Source organism: Schistocerca americana, chromosome 1 (assembly GCF_021461395.2).
Source record: "Schistocerca americana isolate TAMUIC-IGC-003095 chromosome 1, iqSchAmer2.1, whole genome shotgun sequence".
In the NCBI taxonomy this organism is placed as follows: Eukaryota; Metazoa; Arthropoda; class Insecta; order Orthoptera; family Acrididae; genus Schistocerca; species Schistocerca americana.
In genome coordinates, this window is record NC_060119.1 from 558,710,824 (window position 1) to 558,737,819 (window position 26,996).

Genomic DNA, 26,996 nt, shown 5'->3' on the forward strand with positions numbered 1-26,996 from the left:
ATTTCGCTTAAGGACCACGAAGATAAGATGGGAGAAATTAGCGCTCGTACGGAAACTTTTAGATAGTCGTTTTTCACTCGCTCTGTTTGCGAATGGAATAAGAGAGGAAATGACTACCTGTGATACAAAGTACCCCCTGCTATGCACAGTACGGTGGTTTGCGGAGTATGTATGTAGATGTATTACACAATGAGATAGTGCCTCAGGAGAAGCAGAAAATATTTAAAGAGCTGGTACTATAGACTAATTCGAATCAACTCTTCCACATGTATGACGTGTTCAGCTTTTGTTGGTCACAGAGATTTCGCTGTTCAAGTGTTACAAAGTGACTCAAGCAAATATCCACAGAAAGTGCTTACCGAACGTAGCTACACTGAGGTCGTCTTTTGCGTTCTACATGTCAGCTCTATTCATAATCCTAACGATCAATTCGTCTCTTATGTTTACTTTTTCTTTGTAGACATCGCCTTTCAACCACGCCGACGAGGGAAAATCTGAAACGGCGAAGTCCACGGTCCTCGGTGGAAAAGAAACGCGACCGTTTCCGGCGACCCGTCTTCCGGGGAATGTTAGGTTTGGATGCAGCTATAAAATACAGAGGCATCATCATGCTGCAAGAACACACCCTTCCTTGTAACCAAAAGAAACTCTTCGAATAACTGTGGAAGATTGTTTTTAAGAAAAATCTAGATAGAGGGGGGCTGTTAACACAACAGGTTCAATGAGTTGATTGTGTGTTACTCAACATAACATTTACAGAGAAGAGTTCTTGAAAATGTGTCCCCACAAATGCAATTGAGTTTTCGTAGGACCACCAATCTGAATTACGAATGTTACTGATACCGTCACGAGGGAAAGTGGCTTTAGAAGTAAACAGAATTAATCGGATTATTCAGCAATTTGCAATTAGCAAAGGAAACAATTCCAATCGTCCCTCTTGATTTCTGTCTGTAAGGCGTTGAGTCTCTATAAGTGGTAAGGATAGCGATTGTCCATGTCTGCCACTTGTTTGTTTGTGTTTGTGTTTGTGTGTGTGTGTGTGTGTGTGTGTGTGTGTGTGTGTGTGTGTGTGCCAATTGATTCGAGTAGCAATCCTGCGTGTGCTTGTTGACTACGTTGTATCAACTGAATAATGCTATCTACATCATACACAATGTTCTTCTGCACGTTCAAAAAAAAAATGTGACTGTTGGGTACTGTCCAGTTTAGCGAAAATACGACTACAAACGCTTGAATCTTGCATTGTGCGGTTAGGAAATCGTAACTGTATTCGCTAATAAGAAGCAACAGTGTTTCCACTACAAAAAAAACTTATGGAAATACTGTATCGGCATAAATTTGTAAATAGGTAAGGCATGCTTAAACGATACAGCAGAATTAGCCAAAAATAGTTATGTAAAGAGCACAACTTCACAACTATAACTTCAAGAAAATTATGACATCGGTAAATTAACCTATAGCAACTGTAGTACCAACAGAGAAATCAAAAGCACTCTGTAACCAGCTGTATTCCTGTAATTGCTAGCAACTGGAGACACATATAACACTATTCGAAATCGTCCGTACTATCGCCTGCTAAAATAGTTATTCTTCCTTCTGAAACGCTTTGTATATTTTACGAACGTGGCTTTGTGTAAAGATGGCTGAACGGATCGTACGCTTGTGTGCGGCGTCGGGACCAGTCCGTGAATTCGAGGTGAGCACGTTCAACTTCCTGGACTCCCCAGCGATTTGCAGACCATTGAACCCTCGATGAGAGATTATAATGTGTGTGTGCTCCGGAGGCGGCCACGTGCTGCAACCGCTCCCGAGGACAAGGTCAAGTTCTCAGACAGGTGCCAGACAAGGAGAGACGGGCGCGTCTGGCCTACCAAGTAATGGAATGTCGGTAAGGGCACGCACACGTTCACGTTACTACGTACCTCATGCTGAAGTGTTTTTGGCACGAAGCTTGCACCAACAGAATATGTAGTTTCCTAAGGTAATTCTACGAGTGCACGGTAATACGAAGGGCTAGAGAATGGTAATTAGCGAAATGATTTTCTTGCAGGGCAACGAAGAACGTGAAACAAGAGGACATCATTGTTGCATTTCTGGCAAGCGACAGTAACATCAAATTGGATTTCCAGTGAATTACTACGTTAAGGGTGTCCTTGGTAGGTGTGAAGGTGTTAGGAGGACGGGTCGCCCATCAGAATCACTGCGTGTCATCGATGCGGCTGGAACAACATCGACTAACGTATATTCGAAGTTGAATGGCGAGCAGGGGATATGGCGCCTGCGCGGTAACCGGAGTAGCCTTCTCCCGAGACCTGTTTTTCTGTTAAACTACGAGGCGTGTTTTTTAAGTAAGTACTGTTTTGAAATTAAAAGAAGACGTGCTAAGATATCTGAATTTTATTTTTACACGAAAGCCTGTACCTTACTTTTCTACATAATTTCCGTCAATATTGAGGCACTTGTCATAACGTTGTACCAGTTTTTGAATACCCTCCTCACATAAATCTGCCGCCTGACTTGTTAACCACTGCATCACCACTGTTTTGACTTCGTCATCGTCCTGAAGACGCTGATCGCCCAGGTGTTTCTTGAAGTGCAGGGACAGACGGTAGTCACTGGGCGCAAGATCGGGGCTGTACGGAGGATGATCTTGAGTTTCCTATCGAAAAGATGTGATGAGATCTTTGGTCTGATTCGCCACATGCGGAACTTGCCACGTCTTTTGTTCTGAATTGAACGGCACAGATTGTGCAATGTCTTACAGTAACCTTGTAACACCTCCGTTTTTATCCCGACCTGATCTGATCGAACAGCAGCCCAATATTTATTATTAACATCACCGTGAACCTAATGGGGCTGGTAATCGGAACTGACTGCTACGGAAGTTGTTACTTTCCAGTTCGTCCTGTTCAATACTATAATACTGAATGTATGATAATAAGGAACACCAACACAGTTATACTAATTACGAACTTATATTCTTCTCAAAACACAAAAAGGAGACAGCCACTGCCTTCGTCATACATATCTAATTACGGCTAATCTCAGCACAAGCTTTCTTCATTTGCCATTATCGTCACACGCTAATCCATCACTGCATCCAACACTGCAATCCAAGGTTAGGCCGGCGCGGTTGACGCGAAACTAAATATCAGCACTAGTAACGTCACTGATCACTTTCATGAAGATACTTCCTACTTTCTCGGTATTTATTTATTATTTAGGGGTCTAACCACGGCGATGGCGACACCCTTCTCGGTTAAAAACCCTGTATTCCAATAATGCCCGCCCCCCCCCCCCATACACATACTCACACACACACACACACACACACACACACACACACACACACACACACACACACTATTCCCGCCAACCACTCTGGCGTATCTCGACACTCGCACTCGCAAACGTCACAATTGATTGTTCGCCCTATTGACCTGTGCCGAGTGCAAAGTTATGGTAAGGGTCTACGGACCCCTTACAACCTGCTGCATTGATTGTCTCATTACGGGGCAGAAATTCCACAAGCAAAGCTTCTTTTCTGTCCCAAAAAACTGACTTTCCGGGCAGAAATTGTTTGCTTAAACTTCCCTTCTCTGGATGAATCTGACCTCCATACAGCGCCCAGTGACTACCATCTGTTGCTGCACTTTAAGTACCACCTGGGCGGTCAGCGTCTTCAAGACGATGACGAAGTCAAAACAATGATGATACAGTGGTTAACAAGTCAGGCGACAGACTTCTGTGAGGAGGGTATTCAAAAACTGGTACAACGTTATGACAAGTGCTTCAATATTGACGGAAATTATGTGGAAAAGTAGATTAAAGTTCAGGCTTTCATGTAAAAATAAAATTGAGATATCTTAGCACCTCTTTTTTTAATTTCAAAACGGTACGTAGTTGAAAGACACGCCTCGTACTTTAGACGGTAGAGCGCCTCTAGCGGGGGCCTACCCGGAGTGGCAGTAGGAACTGAAGAGGAGCGGGCAGCCCTGGGACCCGCAGCCCATGGCTGCTTCATTAATTCACTGGCTGCTGTTGGGCCGCTGGGCTGCATATTTCCAGGGACAGGATTCCCTAAAAGAGAGCCGTGTCACCGACAGACGCTAGAGGAGGATGCTGCTTAGGCGGCCGGGTTGGGAGTGAAGGTCTCTGAAAATAGTGCGCAGGAAACACAGGAGAGGAGCGCCTGTACCCTCAACGGGATGGTTCATTTCCGTGACTACCGCAGGTCGACGATAAAAAAATGGAGTGACTAAGTACTTAAGATACCTCCAAATGACCTGGCTACAGTTTTGTAGAGGTGTATGCCACAGACGGGATATGAACAATCGCACCTTTTCCGAGCTTCACAATATGAGAGGAGACTGGATCACAAACTCTTACCGAAGAAGGAAATCGGTCGTCATATTCAAATTAATTATCCTGGCATTCACCTTATGTGATTTAGAGAAATCGCAGGAAAGAACGTGAACGGCCAGGCAGCGTTTGCTGCTGATAGGATTGTTTGGACACATGACGTCAAGGTCTTTAGCACCCACGTTAAAATCTGATGAAGTGACTGGGCAATCACTGCATCACTCTGCGGTACGTGAAAACCAACATGTGATCTTAGGCTTGAGTCCAGACAGTTAACAAAATTTTAAAAGCTGTACAACACTCGCCTCATCGTCAACTAAAACCCAGTGAAGGTCCTAACTCATTCCTGTTCTTTCCTCAAGATATAAAATGTACTCAGTTACAATGTACCGTATAGTGATTTTTTCGCTACATGTATTATAGACTAGGTGGTCCTTTCATCAGTATATACAGTCTTCTGTTAGGGGCAGTGTCTTATTCTGAAACAGATAGGTTGCTTGCCATGGCTGGATAGCTGGCTTCACCTACCTGTGTACATTGCCCCACAAGGGGATTTCAACAGCCGTCGTTCAGAATGCGAGCCAATGTTTGCCACTACAACATCTCATTCGGTAAGACTTACATGGAAACGTTTGAATACGGAATTTCGTCATATGTTGTCACTGTGTGCAGCGTCTACACCCTAACCTGGATTACTGGTTTACTGCCAGTGACCTACCATGTATATTATTGGTCTACTCCACATCCTCATCAGTGCTACATATTACATGGCTTGTCTCCAAACCAGGCATTAGTTAATGAAGGTTTCTCGGGTCTCCAGCCGGGTGATAGCGTTGATATCTCGAGACTACCCATCTTCTGGCGAAGATGGGTAGTATGACACTCCCCGGCTGGAGACCCGAGAAACCTTCATTAATAGTTTACCCCGGGAAAGCCTAAGGTCACATACAGGCATTAGTTATTATTTTGAAGTTAGCTGCACTGAAGTACACATCCACATATTAAAAGATGAAATGTCACTTAGCTGAGTATTTTGATTTCTTCAGTGTCTTCTTTAGAGGCATGATAGTATCTGTGGATCCTCTTCTCGAACGGAGAAAATTGACTGACGAAAGGATTGTGAAAATCGGGTGATTCTCGATATACTGAATGAAGTAAAGTACGTGAACTTTTAAACGTTTGTATTCTGCAACATTTCACATGTTATGACAGCACAATTTGAACAAATACAACCAATAACATATCTGCTTCCTGTGGACACACAAACGACTACTTGCATAAGTCCGTAAAGAACGAAGAAGAACAGAGATACAACGCAAAGCAAGAAGTTTACAGCTTTGTCAGAGAAAAGTTTTCTGTAAAACGCTTCAACATTGTTTTCAATACATGGAATATAAACACTTAAACGTGAAATAATTTTTATGAACATGAATTCATTTTTATGTAAACAGAGATATTGATTCCGCTGGTATCGTAGGATTCCCAATGTTTCACTGGCGTTATTACATTATAACAAACAGTTAAAACAAATTTGGCTGCAGACTGTAAGACCACCTTCAGGCTAAATTGAAACAACTCAGTTCGCAAATCGCCTTCACTGGCCCCAACTCCACAACCCACCTTATAGTGTGTGGCGGAGGGTGCTTTGTATACTGCTGTCACTTCCTATTTTTCTGTTCCGGTTACAAAAATTTCAGGGGGAGAACGATTGCTGGTAAGCGTCTGTGTGACCTCGAATATCTCTGACTTTACCTGCTTGGTCTTTTTAGGAGAGATAAGGAGGAGGAAGCAATGTGTCGCTTGAATCTTCTACCAACGTATGCTCTCGGAATTTTTACACCGTGATGCAAATCACCTCTCTTGCGGTGAACGCTACTGGTGTTTGCCGACCTCTGCGACGCTTACGTGCTTGCTAAATGAACCTCTAACGGAAACTCGCTGCTCTTCTTTCGATCTTCTCTGGTTCCTCTGTCAGTTCTATCTGGCACTGATAACAGAATGACATGCAAAATTTGCGTGCTGATAGAATGAGGATTTTTGTCGACTATGTCCTTTGTGCATAGACTACATTTCTCCAGCGTTCTTTTAGTGTATCTCAATCTGGCACTTGCCTTTCCTGCGATTAGTTTCCTGTAGTCGTTCCATTTTAAATTGCTCCATACGCGTACTCCTAAAATTTTTGTGGATGTGTCTGCTTCCAGTGATTGTTTAGCAACCGCATAATCATCCAATAACGAGTCTTTCTGCCTGTTCATGCGAAATGGGAAAATACAAGCACAATGCCCATTACCACGTTGAATTTACTCAAGCGTTCAAAGAGGAAGGGAAGATTTCATGCAGGACATCAGAATCACCTGGTGATACAGTTTCTACAGAGATGCGAAAAGCTTCAGCAATGCCCTGAACAATATGTATGTTAAAAGACAGCTAATGGCCCACTTTGTCACAACTGTCTCTTCTTGCAGCTCATTCTCGTTAACTCTTCCTCCCCCACCTTTTTCCTCTCCTCCTCTTCTGTCCTAGCAACCACTGTCACTCATTCCAATTCTCTCCTCTCTCACTATACCTTCCATTACTTCTGATATCAAACAAGGCTTCAGAACTGCTAATCTAATCAATGACATTCTTAATGCCCTCCATTATTTTGTTACAACAACAAGAACAACAACAACCACCACCACCACCACCACCACCACCACCACTAGCTGTTATACTGCCCTCGCATATGAGTAAAATGAAGTAAAATGTGTGTAAGGCTTCATTGGCTGGGAGACCCCGTTCGGTAAGTTCGGGCTCTTGGTACAAGTCTTTCTTCTATTTGATGCTACTTAGGCAACTTGCGCGTCGATGACAGTAAAATGATGGGAACAACACACACACTCAGGGGAGAGTGGAAAAAATTCGGCCGCAATGAGTACCGAACCCGGGACCCACGGACAATCGCTAAGAACACTGACCACAAGATCACTAACAACTAACTGTAGTTAGTACGAGTCTTAGAAGCTATACGAGACGCGTAACGATCAGTGGCTAAAATGCAATTGGTTTGTGACTGATATTAGAACGGAAGTGTGAGTTAAACACGTACAGGATTGTGTAAGTACTGTATTCATTACGTTGAATCTTATTACATAGACAATATCAAACAATAAAAGCATTTTCACAAATAATAAAGTTCAAAGAGTACACAGATATTTCGAAGAGTAACTATTGTTCCATATTTCACGTTATATTCTTCAAATCAATAAATGTGTTGACTGCATACTTTCTACAGTAGCCTGTCTTGTTCCTCATCGTTCAAGCTAGCTGCATACCAAATTTAATCAAAATCGGTTCAGCGTTCTAGTCGTGAAAGCTTAACAGACTTTCTCTCGCATTTATAATATTAGTAAGGATTGGGAATTGCTACTTGTGTTAATAACGCAAATTATTATCATCGAGTTCGTTATGTAATAACCAATTAATATTCTTAATTCCTCGATTATTTTATCACCACCACCACCACCACCACCACCACCACCACCACCACCACCACCACCACCACCACCACCGTCAATTATTTTTCTTAATAATTAAAGTTATTACTATTATTTTGAGTGTTTCGTAGTATTTTTGTATGTGTTATTCGTTATCAGATGTAATAGATGACCTTAACCTTTTCTGTCACGAATTAATTTTTTCCTGAAAAAAAAAATCATGGCTTTGCTATTTAGTTCTTCGAATTAAATTATTATTTTTCAGATGTATAAAATATTCCGAGGTGCCCCCCAAGGGGGGATACAACGCGTCCCCAAATGAGGACATTGTGTTCAAGTGGCTTCCAGTATAAGTCGAAAACTCAAAGTATTTTATTTGATTTTATTTCATCAAAATACATAAACTATGGTTTTACACTTGTGAAGAATGGTAATCAGAGAAACAGTTTTTTTTTTCTATCCAGACATAAGTGAATGCTAAATTTTACACAATAAAATTTGTTTTTGCCCTTGCAATCCAGTTTCTTGCACCTGTCAAATGATTTTTTTCAACGTTGTCCAAACAAATATCAGCTTCTAGACGAACTTCCGCATTCACTCGTTTGGAAGTGGCATTGGACTCACCAGTGGGACGCCCCCTTTTCCTGGCAGCTGGCTTATCTATCAGTACTTTCACCACAGTTGCCCTATAGTGAAGCAAATCAAGTTTCTTATTTTTAGGAACAATTCTGATGCGTTTTTCCCGTACTCAGTCCATGCATTTACACATGCAATATCAATTGCATGAACAAACACTGCTGTTGAAAATCGTGTTCGGTTTCAAAAGCAGCTAACTTCATGTTGTCTTCGGGTGCAAATCCCGGTAAACGCCCAATAGGCGTGGCTGTCGCCATGCCATGTCCGGACGCACAGGGCATGAACAGACAGACTTACAGTTTGGACATTCAAAGTTGCCTTTCAGTCTGTTACGATTAGAATGGGTATTTTTCCTATTCAGCTTTAGGCTGGCTGCGTTGTAACAAATCAGTACGCAACAACAACATTCTCGCAGCCCCTGCATTGTCGTTTGGATGGGAAGAGTGTTTCGTGGTTATCTCATTGTCACTTATCATGCAGTTAGCGGGCTTTGCGTCTAGACTTCTCAGCATCCAGCATACCGTATGGTATAAAACGTCTAACATTACTTCCACCATTGTCCTCTTGTTCAAAATTATCGCCAGGATCATCCGATAGATCGTCAGTTTCAGAAAATTAAGGAGCTCTATAACTACTTCTGCAAGTGACCTTCGTCTATCAGACTCGGGGCATTGTGAAAACACTGTAAGATGACTAAAAAGACAGCGAAATAGTGTCCTAAATTTCTATGCTATTACAACCTTTCAATCACAATGTCCTCATTTGGAGACAGGTATAAAGTTACAAATATGTCACCTTTCGTTCTGAAAGATACCTTTAGTTTTCACATTCAAGAATGCACCTTTCTACGCACAAATGAATTTTTTACCTAAACTCAGTCGATATTAACCGGCCGATGGAAGGTACAAAGATTACTGGGTAGCGTCCATATGACAGCGCGTTCAGTTTTGTTTTGTGGTACCACAGACTGACAGTATATGTTGACACGGTTCTCAAATAAACTCTCTGCTTGTGACAATATGAGGACAATAGTCATAAATGGTAAAATTTAACTAATTTTAATATGGTAAGTACTTATTTGGTATGTCCTTATACGAGGACGCCATGACCGAAAGGCTTAACGCGCTAATATGTTCGGCTTTTGAATAGGCAATAAATAAATACTTTGGTGTCCGCGATGTTATCAAAGTGGTGCGGTAAGCTGGCAATGGAAAGTAGATATTTTTGTGTCCGCGATGTTATCAAAGTGGTGGGTGAGCTGGCAATGGAGAGTAGAAGTTGATTTGCCCTACTGGGCAGCAGATTCGCCGCCTTTAAGCAGTAAGCTTACTGCATGAGCCTGCCAGGCAACGACCTGTGGATGAGAACGCGACTCCCTGACAGGTGATACCAGTACATCGAAACCAGTCATTCTCGCCACCTGCCGGCCTGACGCCCTGTACCGGTTTGGAGGAGTGCAGCAAAATCGACAGCTTCTGGCCTTTATGAACTCACAGGATTTTCTTCTTCCTCCGCTCCTTCTCTGGTATATCCGTCTTACGACAGGTACCTTATAGGCGCTACTTTCCTTTGTTCTGTGCCTCCTCCTCAGCCTGCAGGTAGCGTCGTCCTTTTTTAATTTCGTCCAGCACTCCATGTCGTCGTCTTCCACAAGCTCTATTCCCTGCAATCTTCCCTTCAATGACTTAGTTCCGGAGAATTTCTTCACGGTATGTGTTCCTGCCAAGATTTTATCGCTATTCTTCCCATATCGAATTGTTTCCTGTCCACTCCTATTCTTAAAAGTACCACTCCATTCGTTATTCTGCCAGTCCATGACTCGCTGGCAGAGTTCAGATAAAAAAATGTTGCCCAATCTCTTAATTCTATCTTAATATTTTTGGTTTAATTGATCCATTTTACTGATTGTTCTAAGTGACCAGAGTCGCCCAACGGAATGTTTCTAAGAACTCGCTTGCTTATATAACCACACAACAAGCACACTCCTGAAAAAAAACACTAATAATAAATAACCAACGTGAGCCCGTTCAGTGTATATAGTAGCTATGCATTAATTAAGTCAGTTCTGCCTTTATTCATTCTAAATATCAAGCCAATACATCAAATTTATTAACTGTGGGTAAAGTAAGTAATATTACTTCTGTGATATAAAACGTACTGTTATTTTCTTTTTAATGCTCCATGTAGTTGCGTTAACCAGTCCCTACTGCACTTTGTAAACAGCCACGCTAAACAGGCTTAGCCCACTGCGTGCTAAGCAGTTTCAATTTTTAATCACTCAGAAGCTTATATTAAAAATGTTCAACGTACACACCCAACTCACTTCAGTGGTACTTCCAGATCCTCTAAGCGAAGTGTAACTGACTTGACAATTTTCCGTAGCAAACGAACACGTCTATTGGCAATGTGGCAGAAGCACTAACTCAAGATTTAAACATGTACTGCGGCAAATGAAGATGGCTGAAAGCCTAAAACGCGTATTGTTGTAAATAAAAATACATAAAAAAGTGGCTGATTCCTGTGTTTCTTACAGTGCTTTACTGTCAACAGACACTTCTCATTTTCTAAATTATTCTACATATTAATATTCTACTTGCACAGTTTTCGCCACCAAACTTCCTAAGCACCTCACATATTTTACTTGTTCCTAACTCTTTCCCTCCAATGATGTTTTAACAGAGCCTTCATATTGAACGATTCTCATTACTTTAATCTTTCCTGTTTTTATCCCCATTCCACCTTTTCCCACTTTCACAAACCTCTTTATCATAAACTGTAGTTCATTTGTTTCAACCAGTACTGCACACTTACTTGTCTTTATCCTTTTTCTTCCTACTACTATGTGTCTCGTTTTTTCTAATGCCTTGTATGTTAGTTTCTTAGCATAATATTGAAAACCGTGGATAAAAAGAATAACAACCTTGTCTAACACCTGTTCCAATATCTGTTCATCTGTCATTATCATCAATCGCCGTCACTTGCAAAAGCAAAAATCTTATATTTCCCTCACTATCTCACGGACCCTTACAACTTCTGTGGCGCGCACAAGCTGGTTGGTGCGCGAGTACGAGCGTGAACTTTGAACAGCGTGTTTATACAAGTGCTGCAACTACCCTGTTCCGGGAAGATGTGTTTTGACAGTGAGTCCTGCACCACACGCTATCTCGGCTTCTAGCTTCTACCAGCGATTAAAACTCAGCTACTTGACACTTCAGCGCAGACTGTGTCAACAATTTGTTTCGTTTTACACGAAGATGATGCGAATTCTGTCATTGTATCAAAGGAACATAATAATGTTGTTTACCACGTTTTCATTAATTAGAGCTGATCAAAAATAATCATACGAAATCACGCTCCGACGTGAGACGCGACTAATGTCTAGTGCTAACTCGAGCAGTACATGAAGCCTCGCCATTCATTTACATTGCTACCAGAAGAAATGTCGTTAACTTCTTGCTGTTAAAATTTGATTTCGTCTGTCAGTGCTGTGACGTCACCAGCAACACGTGGCCGCATGGCATTTGAGTCGGTGGTAATAACTGACAGCAGCTACAGTTAAATGGCTATTCGTAGTACATAACGGCTTATTCGAATACCGGACGCATAGCGTCCTCTGCAAAAGGAAACAAAATTTCGTTCGAGTGTTATTTGTTTCGGTAGAGTTCAGTAATTCGCTTATTTATATCGATATACACAATAATGAATTACATACGACAAACTGAGGAAGTGTCTAAGCACTCTATAGATCTGGTAAGTATGTAATAAGAACGCTAAATTTATATTTTCCTGTAATAGTCTTGAGCCCGAAGACTTGTTTGTTGCAATTCCCCAAACTAGTTTACACTGTTCAATTACTTTGATCTCTACGTAACTACAGCAACCTACGTCCACTTGAACCTTCTTGCTGTAATTCAGCCTTTGTATTCCTTTACATTAGCTGTAGGAAGCAACGCAAGCTTACGGACGAGATGGCTGAAGCAATACACGGAGAAGAATCATCGGGAAACGCTAAGAAGGGCGAAGGGCGACAAGTACGAGGGGCGTTTGAAAAGTAAAAATAAAAACTACTTACGTACTTGAGGTAAACCTTTATTTTTCGGTATAGTCTCCTTTCAAACTTATACACTTCGTCCAACGCTGTTCTAATTTGTTGATCCCTTTCCCAATAATAGGAATTGTCCAAGTCTGCTAAATAGCTATTAATTCACCTCCTCGTTTGAATAAAATCTTTGTCCCGCCAGGCCGGCCGCGGTGGTCTCGCGGTTCTAGGAGCGCAGTCCGGAACCGTGCGACTGCTACGGTCGCAGGTTCGAATCCTGCCTCGGGCATGGATGTGTGTGATGTCCTTAGGTTAGTTAGGTTTAAGTAGTTCTAATTTCTAGGGGACTGATGACCACAGAAGTTAAGTCCCATAGTGCTCAGAGCCATTTTAACCATTTTGAACAATGGTATACCTACGTTTTGTCACCAGTGATGATTCTCTGTAAGAAACTATCACTACCATAGCGATCCGAATGTCTTGTGCAGGTGTCCAAGAACGTCTCTTTACGCAGCAGTGCGTGTTGTTTGGAGACCCATCTTGTTCAGGCTTCACGAAACCCAAGTCTGCTGTGGATAATTCAGTACACAGCTTACATGCTTTCTCTTGGTATGCATCATGCACAGGGACTGTTGTTCCTACCCACATAATAACTCAATCTGCTTCCTGTGTATAGCTGGGTGTGGTACCAAGGCTGTAAGTTATGTTCAAGTTGCCGTATATGTACTGGATTTGAATTTTAAAAAACCAGACTATCAATGTCCTGCGATTTCAGCATTACATCCGCAAAAGTATTTTCAAAAACCTTACTGTCTATTGTAAGAGCGAGAATGGTGTAATCACAATTTTGCACCTAACACTAAGGCAGCAGATTATAAACACCGTGCAGGGCACCGTTTTCATTTTAAGCACGAAAACCAACTAACAGTTATAGCTCTTGATGTTCCTGAAGGCAATTTCCGGAGGAAACCGACTATGAAACTGTCGAGACACGTCGAGTTTCCGACGCCAGTACATGCGGTCGTAATTAGCCCGGTACAAGGCGTTAATAGCTGCCGTGACATCAGCTTACGGGAATGCTGACCGTGTCCATCAGACAGCAAGTATTTCAGAACATCAGAGCCTCTGGAGGCAGTTATGATACTGTTTCCCAACTGTACGATACGGCAAATGATTCCTACGAGCCTTTTCTGTGATAAATTAGTTCAACAGCTATGGCACGCGCAATAAACATTGGATATAAACTCTAAGACAAAAAAAAGAACGACGCACCACGAAGGAATTATCCGAATGGGACGAAAATCTGCGAACGTAATGTCCATGTACAAACAAGTTATTACAATTTCAAAAAAATTGTATAATTCATTCAACAGAAAGAGCTTTACAAATTGAACAAGTCGATAACGCGTTGGTCCACCTCTGACCATTATACAAGCAGTTATTCGGCTTGGCATTGGCTGATGGTGGTGTTGGATGTCCTCCTGAGGGATATCGCGCCAAATTTTGTCCAAATGGTGCGTTAGACCGTCAAAATTCCAAGCTGATTGGAGGGCACAGCCCGTAATGCTACAAATTTTCTCAGTTGGCGAAAGATCCGCGACATTGGTGGGAAGGTAGAGTTTAAAAAGCAACAATCAGTAGAAACTCTTGCCGTGTGCAGGGCCGCATGTAGATGAAATGTAAGCCTTGGATGGCTTCCCATGAAGGGCAACAAAACGAGGTGCAAGATATCGTCGACGTACAGCTGCACTACAAGGGTGCCGCAGATAAAGAGGGTACTGCTATGATATGGGACCTCAGACCATTACTCCCGTTTGTCGAACGACTGTCAGGCTGATAACCCACCGCCGCACAGGGCGTCTCCAGACAAGTCTTCTGTATTCATCGGGGCTCAGTTCGAAGCGGTACTCATCACTGAAGACAATTCCATTCCAGTCTACGAGATTACAGGCCGAATGCGTCCAACAACACTGCAAAATAGCCGTTTGTGTGCAAAGGTCAATGGTATTCGGCTCGAGGGGCGCCTTGAGCTCAGGCTCCTTTCGGGTGAACCGCCTATTGATAGTCCTTATGGTCACTGGAGCATCAGTTGCAACGGTGAATCCAGGACTGAGGGACTGACGATTGCTCGATCCTCAAGTCTGTCTTCTCTCTAGATCGACTATTTCCTCCTTGACGTTGGGTTCGGTCACGATTCATCCATTGCTGCCAACTCGTCAGATAGTGGCACCGCTCATATTCAAATGTCGAGCGATTCGCCAATTACTCCAACCAGCTTACCTCTGAAATGGTGACGCCTGCGTATAGTGTTCGTGTGCCAGTCTGCTAGGCATAGTTACTGTCCAACTGAGTACACGAAATGAAACTCTCAAGGGCATTATTCCCTGGTATAGTCATGTCTCCTGTTTACTGTCCTTGCCAGCCGTGCGGTGAAATTGTGCTGCAGCGTCAGACATTCATCTATCGTCCGCCAAAACTAACAGTTTTGCATGTTCCGTCGGTACCTGTAAGAATACCAATTTGTGACCAATTTGCGTACATCTCTCGTGATCCGTCATTATTCTGTCTCAGAGTGTAGGAATGTTGTTAGATATAATGCGAAATGGTGAAGGATGTTGGTATAGTAAAACATTCGAAACACTTAAGTAGCAGCAAGGAAGTATTTAGTTACACATGTTCATGAATCATGGATCTTGCGCTGGTGGGGTGGCCTGCGTGCCTCAGCGATACAGATAGCTGTACCATAGGTGCAACCACAACGGAGGATTATCTGTTGTGAGGTCAGAGACACGTATGGTTCCTGAGCAGGGGCAGCAGCCTTTTCAATAGTTGCAGGGGTAATGTCTGGAGGACTGAGTGCTCTGGCCTTCTGGAGGACTGAGTGCTCTGGCCTTCTAACACCAACCAAAACAGCCTTGCTGTGCTGGTACAACGAATGGCTAAAATCATGGAGAATCGACGGCCGTCATTTTCCCCGAAGGCATGCAATTTTGTAAATTTCTGGTAAGATCTTATGGGACCAAACTGCTGAGGTCATAGGTCCCTAAGCTTACACACTACTTAATCTAACGCGAGGGAGGATGATCATCGAACCATCGAACCTCCGACGGGGGGGGGGGGGGGGGGGGGGGAGGCAGCTGACGCGGACCGTGACAAGACGCGAAAGACCTCACGGCTACTCCGCGCGGCCGGAGGGCATGCCGATGTGTGTATGATTAAGGTAAAGAGGTAAAGTAGTCCCCCGTTCGGATCTCGGGGAGGGGGGGGGGGGGGGGACTAATAAGGAGGATATCAGGAGAAACGAACCCGACGATCTACAGATCGAAGCTTGGAGTGTTAGATCCCTTAATCGACCATGTAGTTTAGAAAATTTAAAAAGTGAAATGGATAGGTTGAAGATAGATACAGTGAGAATTAGAGAAGTTCGGTCGCGGGAAGAGCAAAATTCCTCGTCAGGGGAATACAGGGTTATAAATAAAAAAAATTGGACTAATGTAGGAGTGGGTTTAATAATGAACAAGAAAATTGTAATGAGGGGGTAAACTACTGTGGACAGCATAGCCAACGCACTATCGTAGCCAAAATAGAAACGAAACGCACACCTACTACAGTAGTATACGTTTACATGCCAGCTAGCTCTTCAGATGAATAGATTGAAGAAATGTACGATGGGAGAAAAGAAATTATTCAGATAATTAAGGGAGACGAAAATTTACTCGTAATTGTGATGGGGGCCTGAAAACCTAAAATAGGAAAAGGAAGAGAAGGAAAAATAGTACGCGAATATTGACTGGGGGAAAGGAATGGAAGAGGAAGCCACCAGCATAATTTAATCATAGCTTATACTTGGTTGAAAAATCATGAAAGATGGTCGTATAGTAGAAGAGACCTGTAGCCACTAGAAGGTTTCAGATTGATTGTACACAGTGTTTAAAAAAAATATCTGGTTTTGGACGGTAATAACTACGAAACATGGGGACGTTTCGACAAGGAAATTTTTGCTGTTTGAAAGGGCGTGGCCTAGAGTTCCGGAAAGCGCCTTTAGATGTCATTCAATGGGTCTTTTCAGTTTGCAGTCAGACTATACATTTTTACCACGGTTAATTTTCAATGATGAAGCAATATTTCATTTTAGCAATAAACAGACAAAACGTGCGAATGTGGGGACGGCAGAAACCTCATGAATTTTGAGCGCGAAAGAAACTCGCCTAAAGTGAGCGTTCTTTGTCCTTTTTCTCGTGAAAAAGTGTTCGGTCCCTTCTTTTTCGAGGAAAACACAGTGACTGTAACGAGCTACCTTCAGATGCTGCAGAATTTGATTTTTTCACAACTTCAGAAGGGCTCCTATGACCCCATTTTCCAACACCGTGGAGCTCCACCACACTGGCACAACACCGTACATCAGTTTCTCAGTCGTCCTCTGCCTCAACGCTGGATAGGGCGCAAGGGACACCAAGACACTGCCCTGCATTTTTGGCCTCTAAGATTGCCAGACAGGAGCCCATGCATTTTTTTTTTTTACAGATATATGAAGAAAGTGTGTTCATATCTTTTTATTTCTTGACATAGGAGAAGTGAGGAACAGAATAACAACCGTCAGCTTCCGTTAAAGCACATACATTGTGTTAATTGTAGGACGTATTTCGCTATCGTCTAGATGATAGTGCTGCCACTGCTGCTGCTTCTTGTGGACACAGAGCATTTATAACAGCCTAGCTAGAACCTTAAGATTTTATTAGGATTTTACAATTCATCCTAATTGTATAGTATCTTATCAATAAATACGGAGTTTTGAAATCAGGTCATTCTTTTTGAAACACCTCGTATAATGGTAACAGAGATTTCGGAACCAGATTTCAAATTATATGAAACTTCTAGGAGCAGATGTGGACTCTGACCACAATTTATTGGTTATGAATTTCAGATTAAAACTGAAGAACTAGCAAAAAAGTAGTAAAGGAGATGGAACCTGGATAAGTTGATGGAACCAGAGATGATTCAGAGTTTCAGAGGGAGCAGGAGGCAACGAGTGCCTACAACAGGAGAAACAAATACCATAGAAGATAAATGGGTAATTTTAATAAAAAGATGAAATAGTGAAGGCAACAGAGGTTCGAGTGGTTCAAAAGAAAAAGCCTAGTAGAAATCTTTGGATATCGTAGGAGATCTGTAATTTAATTGCTGAAAGGAGGAAATATAAATATGAAGCAGGCGAAAGGGAATGCAAACGTCCAGATGTGAGACTGACAGGAAGTGCAAAGTGGCTAAGCAGGAATGGCTGAAGGCCAGATGTAAGGATTTAGAAGAATATTTTTACTATGGGAAAGACAGATGCCGCCTACGGTAAAATTAAAGAGGCCTTTGGGAGAAGGTGAAAGCAAGTATATGAATATCAAGAGCTCAGATGAAACCATCCTAAGCAAAGAAGGGAAAGATGAAAGGAGTACATAGAGGGTCTATACAAGGAAGATATATTTGAGGGCAGTATTATGGAAATGGAAGAGGACGTAGATGAAGATGAGATGGGAGACATGATAATGCGAGAAGAATTTGACAAAGCACTGAAAGACCCGAGTCGAAATAAGGGCCTGGGAGTAGATGACATTCCGTCAGAACTACTGAGAGAAGCCATGACAAAACTCTTCCATCTGGTGTGCAAGATGTATGGGACAGGCGAAATACCTTCAGGCTTCCAAGAAGAATAGTAATTCCGATTCCAAGTGTGAAAATTAGCGTACTATCAGTTTAATAAGTCATAGTTGCAAAATACACAAATTCTTAATAGAAGACTGGAAATCTGGTAGAAGCCAATCTCGTGGAAGATCAGTTTTGGTACTGGACAAATGTAGGAACACGCGAGACAATGCTGAGATTACGACTTATCTTAGAAGACAGGTTGACGAAAGGCAAATCTACGTTTACGGCATTTGCAGACTTACAGAAAGCTTCTGACAATGTTGGCGGGGCCACTCTCTTTGAAATTCTGTAGGCAACAGGAATAGAAGGATAAAATAAAGCGAGCGAAAGGCTATTTACAATTTGTACAGAAACCAGATGGCTGTTATACAGGTTTGTCCCCGATCTAATTCAATCTGTACGCGGATTTGGAGAAGGACTTTACGCTCAGGGAGAAGAAACAAAAACATTGAGGTTTGCCGATGACATTGAAATTCTTATTTGTTTGTTTTCTGTTGTTGCGCAAAAACAACTAGGGTCACACGCGCCCATGTCAGAACTGTATAACACGAAGACAAAGAGAGGAGTTAAAACGACTACTCGTTAATCCCAATCGACGGAAGAGAAGACAGCTGAAAACAGGGACGTGGAGAAAAGTCTATAAAATACGCCATAGAGAAACGCAGGTCTTGAACTAAAGATTGAATGTTCTTCGCCATATTGCTACGACGAATAAAAAGTAAAACGGGGTCGACAGCCCGCGCGTCGTCCGCTAAAACGGCCGATAATTCAGACGGCAAACACAAATGAGAACGTAAATGGTTACTGTAATTCTGTTAGAGACAGCAAAGGACTTTGAAGAACAGTTCAACTGAATAGACAGTGAAAGAGGATATAAGGTGAACATCAGCAAAAGCAAGACAAAGATAATGGATGCAGTTTAATTAAATCAGTTGACACTGAACGAATCTGATTATGAAATGAAACATTCAAAGCAGTAGATGCGTTTTGCTGTTTGGTAGTAAAATGACTCATGATGGCCAAAGTAAAGAGGATATAAAAAGTAGACAGGCAATGGCAAGGAAAGCGTTCCTACAGCAGCCGGCCGAAGTGGCCGTGCGGTTAAAGGCGCTGCAGTCTGGAACCGCAAGACCGCTACGGTCGCAGGTTCGAATCCTGCCTCGGGCATGGATGTTTGTGATGTCCTTAGGTTAGTTAGGTTTAACTAGTTCTAAGTTCTAGGGGACTAATGACCTCAGTAGTTGAGTCCCATAGTGCTCAGAGCCATTTGAACCATTTTTTGAACGTTCCTGCAGCAGATAAATTTACTAACATCTAATGTAAATTTAAATGTTAGGAAGTCTTTTCTGGCGGTATTTGTGTGGAATGTAGCCATGTATGAAAGTGAAACATGGACGACAAATAGTTTAGACAAAAAGAGAATAGAAACTTTGGGAGACAAGAATTTTGTGGCACAACGTGACTAGAAGAAGGGGTCGGTTGATACGACACATTCTGAGACATCAAAGGATCATCAATTTAGAATTGTGGGGAAGTGTGCGGGGGTAAAAGTCGTAGGAGGAGACCAAGAGATGGAACTACAGTAAGAACATTCAGAAGGATGTAGATTGCAGTAGTCATTCGGTGGTGATGAGGCTTGCACAGAATAGAGTAGCAGGAAGAGCCGAATCAAACTAGACTTTGGACTGAAGACCACAACAATATACGTTAAAAAGATTTCAGCGTTTTCTGTTTTATTACCGGCTGGTATTCTCTGCAATGCAGGTACACTTCCGTGTTATGTCCACTGTACGGGACTGTGATGGGAGAAAGAATCGATTTCTGGAGACTTTAAATATCAATAGATAGAATCTCTGCGAAGTTAGATCTTCTCGTGTGGCTAGGGCCCCTCCGAGGTGTAGACCGGTCGCCTGGTGCAAATCTTTTGAGTTGACGAAACTTCGGTGACTTGCGCACCAATGGGGATGATATGATGATGATGATGATGATGATGATGATGATGATGACAACGCAACACCCAGCCCCTGAGCGGAGAAAATCGCAAAGCCGGGAATCGAACCCGGGCCTCTTTGCACGGCATTCTATCGCGCTGACCACTCAGCTATAGGGGCGGAATATTTTGTGCTGTGATAATAGTGCACCACGTTCCGTGTGAGAATTTTTGCATTGCTCTGTGTTGGTGTCGTACAATTTGGTTATAGCGTAATACAGGCGTCTTCACTGTTATGAGGGTATTTTCACAGAAACATTGGTGACTGCGGTAACAAAACGAATAAACAACAATCACATTTTACTCTGTAACGAGATGCCTACGACCGTGGGTCCCTTATAACAACGCAATATTCAGAAACCTGAACTACCTCTTAAAAAAAGGCTCTTTCCGATTTCCACTGCTCAACTGCTATTTTTAATTGCAACTTCATTCTAAGCATTTGTATAATTTCAATGATTTTAAGTATCACACTAGCTGTCTATACATTAGAAAAGTTAAAAAATCCTCCATGAATATTTGGTTCAAATCAAAATATTCAGTTAAAACAGAGGGGCTGTTAGCAAGGTTTTAGAATATCTGAGGATTTCCAATCTTCCGTGAAAGAAACGACTAACATAGAACATAGAAAACCACAAAAAGTCACAGCATGTGATAACAGGGTGTATATATAAAAAAATCTTTTGTGTTTTCAAATTTGTGAATACTTTTTTAAAAGCGCAAGTGTAGCTATGTACAGATAGTACAAAAAATTTCGTGTTATTTCATTTAAACAAAATAAAACCCTACTGAGGATGCCGTAACAAATGTGTGGGTAAAAGAAGAAAAATTGTATTTAATTTTATCCATATTTTGCAGCTTCAAATGTGACTATTCAATACACTCGAGGTATGACTTGAAAACGCCTTCAGTCACAATTTTTCGTGTTTTATTCAGTACACGATGCATTTCGGACCCTGTGGGTCCATCTTCAGGTGTAATTCGTATTAATACATGCTTTATTTGTTCTCTCGAATGAGATAAAATGCATATTCCTGCCACGAAAAGGTTTGATGTTATGTTGCGAATTTCGTAAGTCAGACACGGAAAATATGTGCGAAATATTTGAAAATATGAATAGTGTAAACTTACCAAATAATCCAAGAAAAGCGTTTTTAACGTTTTAGTAACAGCATAAGTTTTCCCCTCCATCTTTTTCAAACATATCACTTCATCCAAAAGGCATATTCGCAAATACATGTTTGCAAACACTTCACAGATGTTTTTGTACACGGTGTTGTCAAAGATTAATTTTTCATAGTGCTTAAGATATAATTATTAAACAATTGACATGTGCAGGAAACAATTGACATGTGCAGGAAATAACTTAGAACAGATCTTTAAAATTACTACATAAAACACGAAAAATTGTGACTGAAGGCGTTTTTTTTAATTCATACCTCGAGTGTGAAAAAAAATTATGTTTGCTCAAGGCGGATTTCATCCAAAGACAAATTTCCGTCTGATGTCTGTTGGTAAACTTACACGTGAAACTTCGTTCTGAACCGTAGGCAGAAAGTTCATGTCTACATCGATTTTCCCCCCATTTAATATCGTGGTGATGAATTTTACAGTTAATTGTAATTTCACTCTCTTTAATTACAAATACCGCTGAGGAGCAATATATTGGCACAAAAGTATAAGAATCTCAAGGTCTTTAAGAAGACTTCTGTAAGCCGCTCAGTTATCAACTTTACATAACATTCTTGTTGCACGCTTCTGCAGACTGAATACTTTTTAAACTTTCGTTTCACCACCATGAAAATTACGTCAAAAAAATAAAAAAAATGGTTCAAATGGCTCTGAGCACTATGGGACTTAACTGCTGTGGTCATCAGTCCCCTAGAACTTAGAACTACTTAAACCTAACTAAGCTAACGACATCACACACATCCATGCCCGAGGCAGGATTCGAACCTGCGACCGTAGCGGTCACGCGGTTCCAGACTGTGGCGCCTAGAACCGCACGCCTACTCGGCCGGCCGAAAATTACGTCACAGAATAGTACTGAACGAAAGTCTACGAATTATGCTAGCAATTCTGTTTGCAGATCAACACAATGAGAAGTTTCGGTGTGGTGGCGCCACATCAGGCTTTTCTCCATCCGGATGCTTAGGAACTTCACAGTGTGTTACCATTGATCTCTGCTTTGACGAATTGCGCAACATGACTGGGATTAAGTGTCCATATTGACAGGTGAATTTTTTTCCTCTTCTGATTTTATGCACATTTCTTCCTTTGTGGACAGACTAACGTCTATGTTTCGTCTATCACAGACTGTTCCTCCGGACAGAAATCGGCCCACACCTGCGTGAAAGGACACACTAAAACGTATCGTCGAGTTGTTCGGTCGCCCAGCAGCAGCGGAGTGGAAGGCCTAGCGTCCACGGGCGCGGTTGGAAAAAAATCGAAAATGCCGTTCAGGGATAAAGTCACAAAAAATAACTTCACGTCTACCTGAGGTGGGTCCTCAAGGCAGTAACCTGCGGAGAGTAGTGGGATGAGGAAAGTGGAGGGGAAGTTATGGTAAATTTATGGAAGGGAAGGGGAGTCTGCACTCCGCCTCGTGTCACCAGGAGGGCTACGCTCGTCTTGTACGAATGACGACAATGCAGCGCGTCGGTACACGTACTGCACGAGTTGCACCATAGCCGACATATTTGTCGTAAGAGAATTCAGTAACTGTATTGTTGTTTTATATATGCTGTATATGTTTATTTTCCGATTATATTTAACAGTGACTAGTTTCGACCTCTACAGATATTTTCAGATCTATGTACCTGCGTCAGTAACCAGTCGCATCTATATCCGAACTACACATCACAATATTTTGATGTGTGCTTCCGTTACAGACACGATGAGTCACAGACGCATCTCCAGAAATCTGAGGATGGTCCGGGGAGGTCAAAACAAGTCTTATTATAAACGCAAACAATATGCGGTTTTAGTTAGGATTTTGTTTGAGAGCACTAAAATTGATTTGTTCTCTGTTCGTCTGGCTATGTTCCCAATGAATTTATTAAACTTCAGTTTCTACTGTAACATTTGGCATCCGCAGAAATTTGTCCAAGGGAGAGGAGGCGCAAAAATTACCATAGATATTTCATCCAAAAAATTAAAGTACTCTACCGTATGAAACAAAATAGTCTCAAAAAAAAAGCTCTGAGAACTATGGGACTTTACATCTGTGGTCATCAGTCCCCTAGAACTTAGAACTACTTAAACCTAACTAACCTAAGGACATCACACACATCCATGCCCAGGCAGGATTCGAACCTGCGACCGTAACGGTCACGCGGTTCCAAAGTGAAGCGCCTAGAACCGCACGGCCACACAGGCCGGCTAGCCTCAACAATCCTCCATAGGAGCAATAAGTCCTCCGAGGAAAGTTACACGACTGCGGTGGTTGAGTGGTGGTGGGGTGACTTCTTATAAAAGTTATAGAAAGTACTAACTAGATAACTTTGTTGTGGGAGTGAACTGCTAGGCCTTCTGGAAAATAAGGGATGTGAGTGAATGCAAGAAGAGGGGGGGGGGGGGGGGGGGGATGGTGATTAGATTTTAATATCCCATCGACGACGATGTCATTAGGAGCGAAAAAAAAGCTGATAGGGAAAGGGTGGGTGAAGGAAACAGGACGTGTTGTCTTCCAAGGAAGCTTGCGGACATTGGTTATTAACGACTTGAAGAAATGAAAACCCAAGTATGTGGGAGGAGAAAGCAATCATGCCTGGGGTTTGAAGAAGATGGTCGAGAGATACCGCTGCCATTTAAAATTGCTTTTTTCTCAGCAAACAGCTGCCTTACAGCCAGTCAATCGCGACACACACACACACACACACACACACACACACACACACAAATTCTGTATCCGTGTCATTTTTGATGAAGTCTCACTGCGTACACATGTGATACCCAGTAATGCTGTATTTAAAAATGCAACCCCTACGCCCGATGAGGTAACAACCCACTATCTCCGGTTTTCGATGCCGAGAATCTGCAAATATCATGCAGGACTGCGAGGAAATAGTATGCGCTTTACGCGACCAAACACGTATGTAACTTGCTGTAGCAAGCTTAAAGGCGTCCCTCTGGCCGACAGTGTACCGGAAGCAGGACACCGGCGACAGTGTGTGCGTTATCAACACGATGTGCTGCGTCTGGTATTCATTTATTAGCAGATAACGGCTCGACACTAATCATTGTCGCTCTTCCCTCCTCAACAGCCGACAGACTGTTAGTATCTCACCAGTTTCATTTTGTAAGCACCAACTCAATGCAGCAAATGATTACAGTTGCTCAGTTCCCATTTATCCTTCCGTTTACATACGATTAAAAAAAGCGTGGAATCGGCCAGACAATAAAAGCAGTTGGGCAACAGCATGCGTACTTGCAGAAAGGTAGAACCCAGACGGCCACATCTACTACGAGAACTTAGCAGTTTCACTATACACCATAAACACGGCTACAAGACGTTATTTATCTGCGAGCATACTTTCGAATTTTCTACAGAACTACTGTATGTTGACCACTTAGCTGTAAGCTTCTAGACACCGACATATAAAAATTCACCCACTATTATGTTGCAAAAAGTAGTACTTTTTGTAATATACTGTAAATCGTCCTTAGAAATTTTTCCTCTCACATGTGCTGAGGTACTAAGGCTATTTGCGACACTTCAGACGTCCACCACTGGTGTAACCGCTTAAGGCAATATTTACAATAAATTATGAAACACTAAAAAAACAACACGCTAAACAATTTTGCTGGAGCTGACCGGCATTTTCATCCCACACGTCTTTTATTCCACACCAATTTTTCTTGCGTCTGTAACGCCTCCGTTAATCCGTGTAAGTTTTAGAACAAAGAGTAAGTCACCGGAATACCTATTCTGATGGATTATTTTCCTCGACATGTCATTTGCGGGTGCAACGCAGACATCCTCCCCTTTTCCAATTGAAAGCAAATGTATTTGTCGTTTATTCTGATTGTCTTGTTTGCACAAATACCGGCGGCCCTCGCCTGGACGTATTTGTCTGCGTGACATTTGGATTGAAGTTTCAGTACCTATATCCGTTTCTATCGACGGATGAATAATAAGACTGTAGTCATCAAACTGATACCGTTGCGTGGGCGCTGACAACACGTATTTTCGTTTCATTACTTTCGTAAGACACGCACACAATCCTAGGAATGTATAAGCGATGATGATAGTACCCTAGAACTTTGATATATGACAAGGAACGTCACGAGTTCCAATATTTTATTTACCACAGACGTTGAAAACACCATGACTGTATGTTCAGACTGAAGAAAATACATCGCAACCAAACGTATCTTACTACTTAGATGGCGAACACGACCATGCAGTTTCGAGCTCTTAGCTAGTTTTATTGGTATTTGCATATTTAATGCAAAAGCACTGGGATCTCTATATGGCTCTTTGACAAAGCGTTATTTTTGGGCCCAGCCATTTTTACTTGTAATCAACACAATAGACTTCAAGTGTTTGTCATTAGAAGAGAAAACAATGATTGGACAATCGCCTGTAAATATGAAGTAGCATGGCAGATTTGGGATTAACATCCCATCGTCGACGACCTCATTAGAGATAGGGCGCAAACTCTTGACTTGGGGAAGAATGGGAGGTCTCACGTGTAATAGGCAATATCCCAATATTTGCAGGTAAATCTAGAATAGCAGTACAGGCATCCCAGTACTTCCACATTCGGCGTATGCATTGACGCTGACGGTAAGAGCGCTTGAAACTGGTACGCTCTTACTGGTCGTTTAAACAAACACTACTGTAGTGAAGTATTATGATTTACGGTATATTATTTATGTTTAGAATAGTTATAGGACGACAAGTGATAATGTAAACTCATTGAAAATACAGTTCCCGGTAGTTTGAAAGAAAATAACGCCACGAATTCGTATGATGGTGCAATCGTATTTATGGAGACCTAATAGCTTCACTGTGGCGTATGGCTTGCAGAACAGCTGATCAGCCGCGAACTAGCGGGAAGTCTCCCGCGTCCGCTACTCAGCACGTGGTTGCCTTGCCGCTTTCAGAAAGCGCGGGCGCTGCTGCATAATGCTTGCCCTCTACTTACCAACTTCGCCCTGGGAATCCACAGGTGCTCCGAAGTTGAACCCCTGCAAGACGGTGCCATCCTCGAGCACGAGGGCGCACACTTTTCCGACGCCGGCTACGCACATATTTGCGGCTCTCGACGCTCTTAGACCGGCCTGATGCACCTGCCTGACGCGCGCACTACGCTCTTTGCTACAGTTCGCTTGCAACGCTCTCACGCCGCGGCGTGGCCGAAGCGCTTGCTATCAACCGGTGCAGTGCTGCCAACAGACTGCGCGACCGGACTTGCGCTGTTCCTGACAGCGCGCGAGTCCTTTAGTGCCCGTCAGAGGTGCGAAAGATGCTGGCGGAGGACGGGTGGCACAAAGCGAAGAGACGAACTGCTCCGTGCTGCTCAACGACTGGGCGCCGGCAGCCGGTTGTCTGTCGGTGGAGGTTTCCGGCGCAATGCCGGACACTCATCCCCACCACGGCGGCCGGACAAGAGGCTTCTCTCGCTGGGAGGGGAGGCTGCAGTGAGGAGTCCATCTGACACCGCCGCCAGGCCTTCAGGGCAGGGATTGTACCTCCGGTCGAGGTCACGCCGGAAGATGCCGTATTCCGCGTGCGGTGGTTCTCCCTCAGTGCAACTGTACAGGCTGCTCGAGAAGTCCCCGATTTGTT

General features: G+C 42.7%; 1 protein-coding gene across 1 annotated transcript in view; it reads right to left on the minus strand.

Moving 5' to 3' along the window:
- LOC124606307 (CAD protein) overlaps positions 1–26,682 on the minus strand; it is a 545,680-nt gene extending 518,998 nt beyond the window's left edge. The window contains exon 1 of the mRNA XM_047138292.1: positions 26,353–26,682. Coding sequence (XP_046994248.1) covers positions 26,353–26,458 — 106 coding nt within the window. The 5' untranslated portion in view covers positions 26,459–26,682. The remainder of the gene's footprint in view (positions 1–26,352) is intronic.
- Between the last annotated feature and the right edge of the window lie 314 nt (positions 26,683–26,996).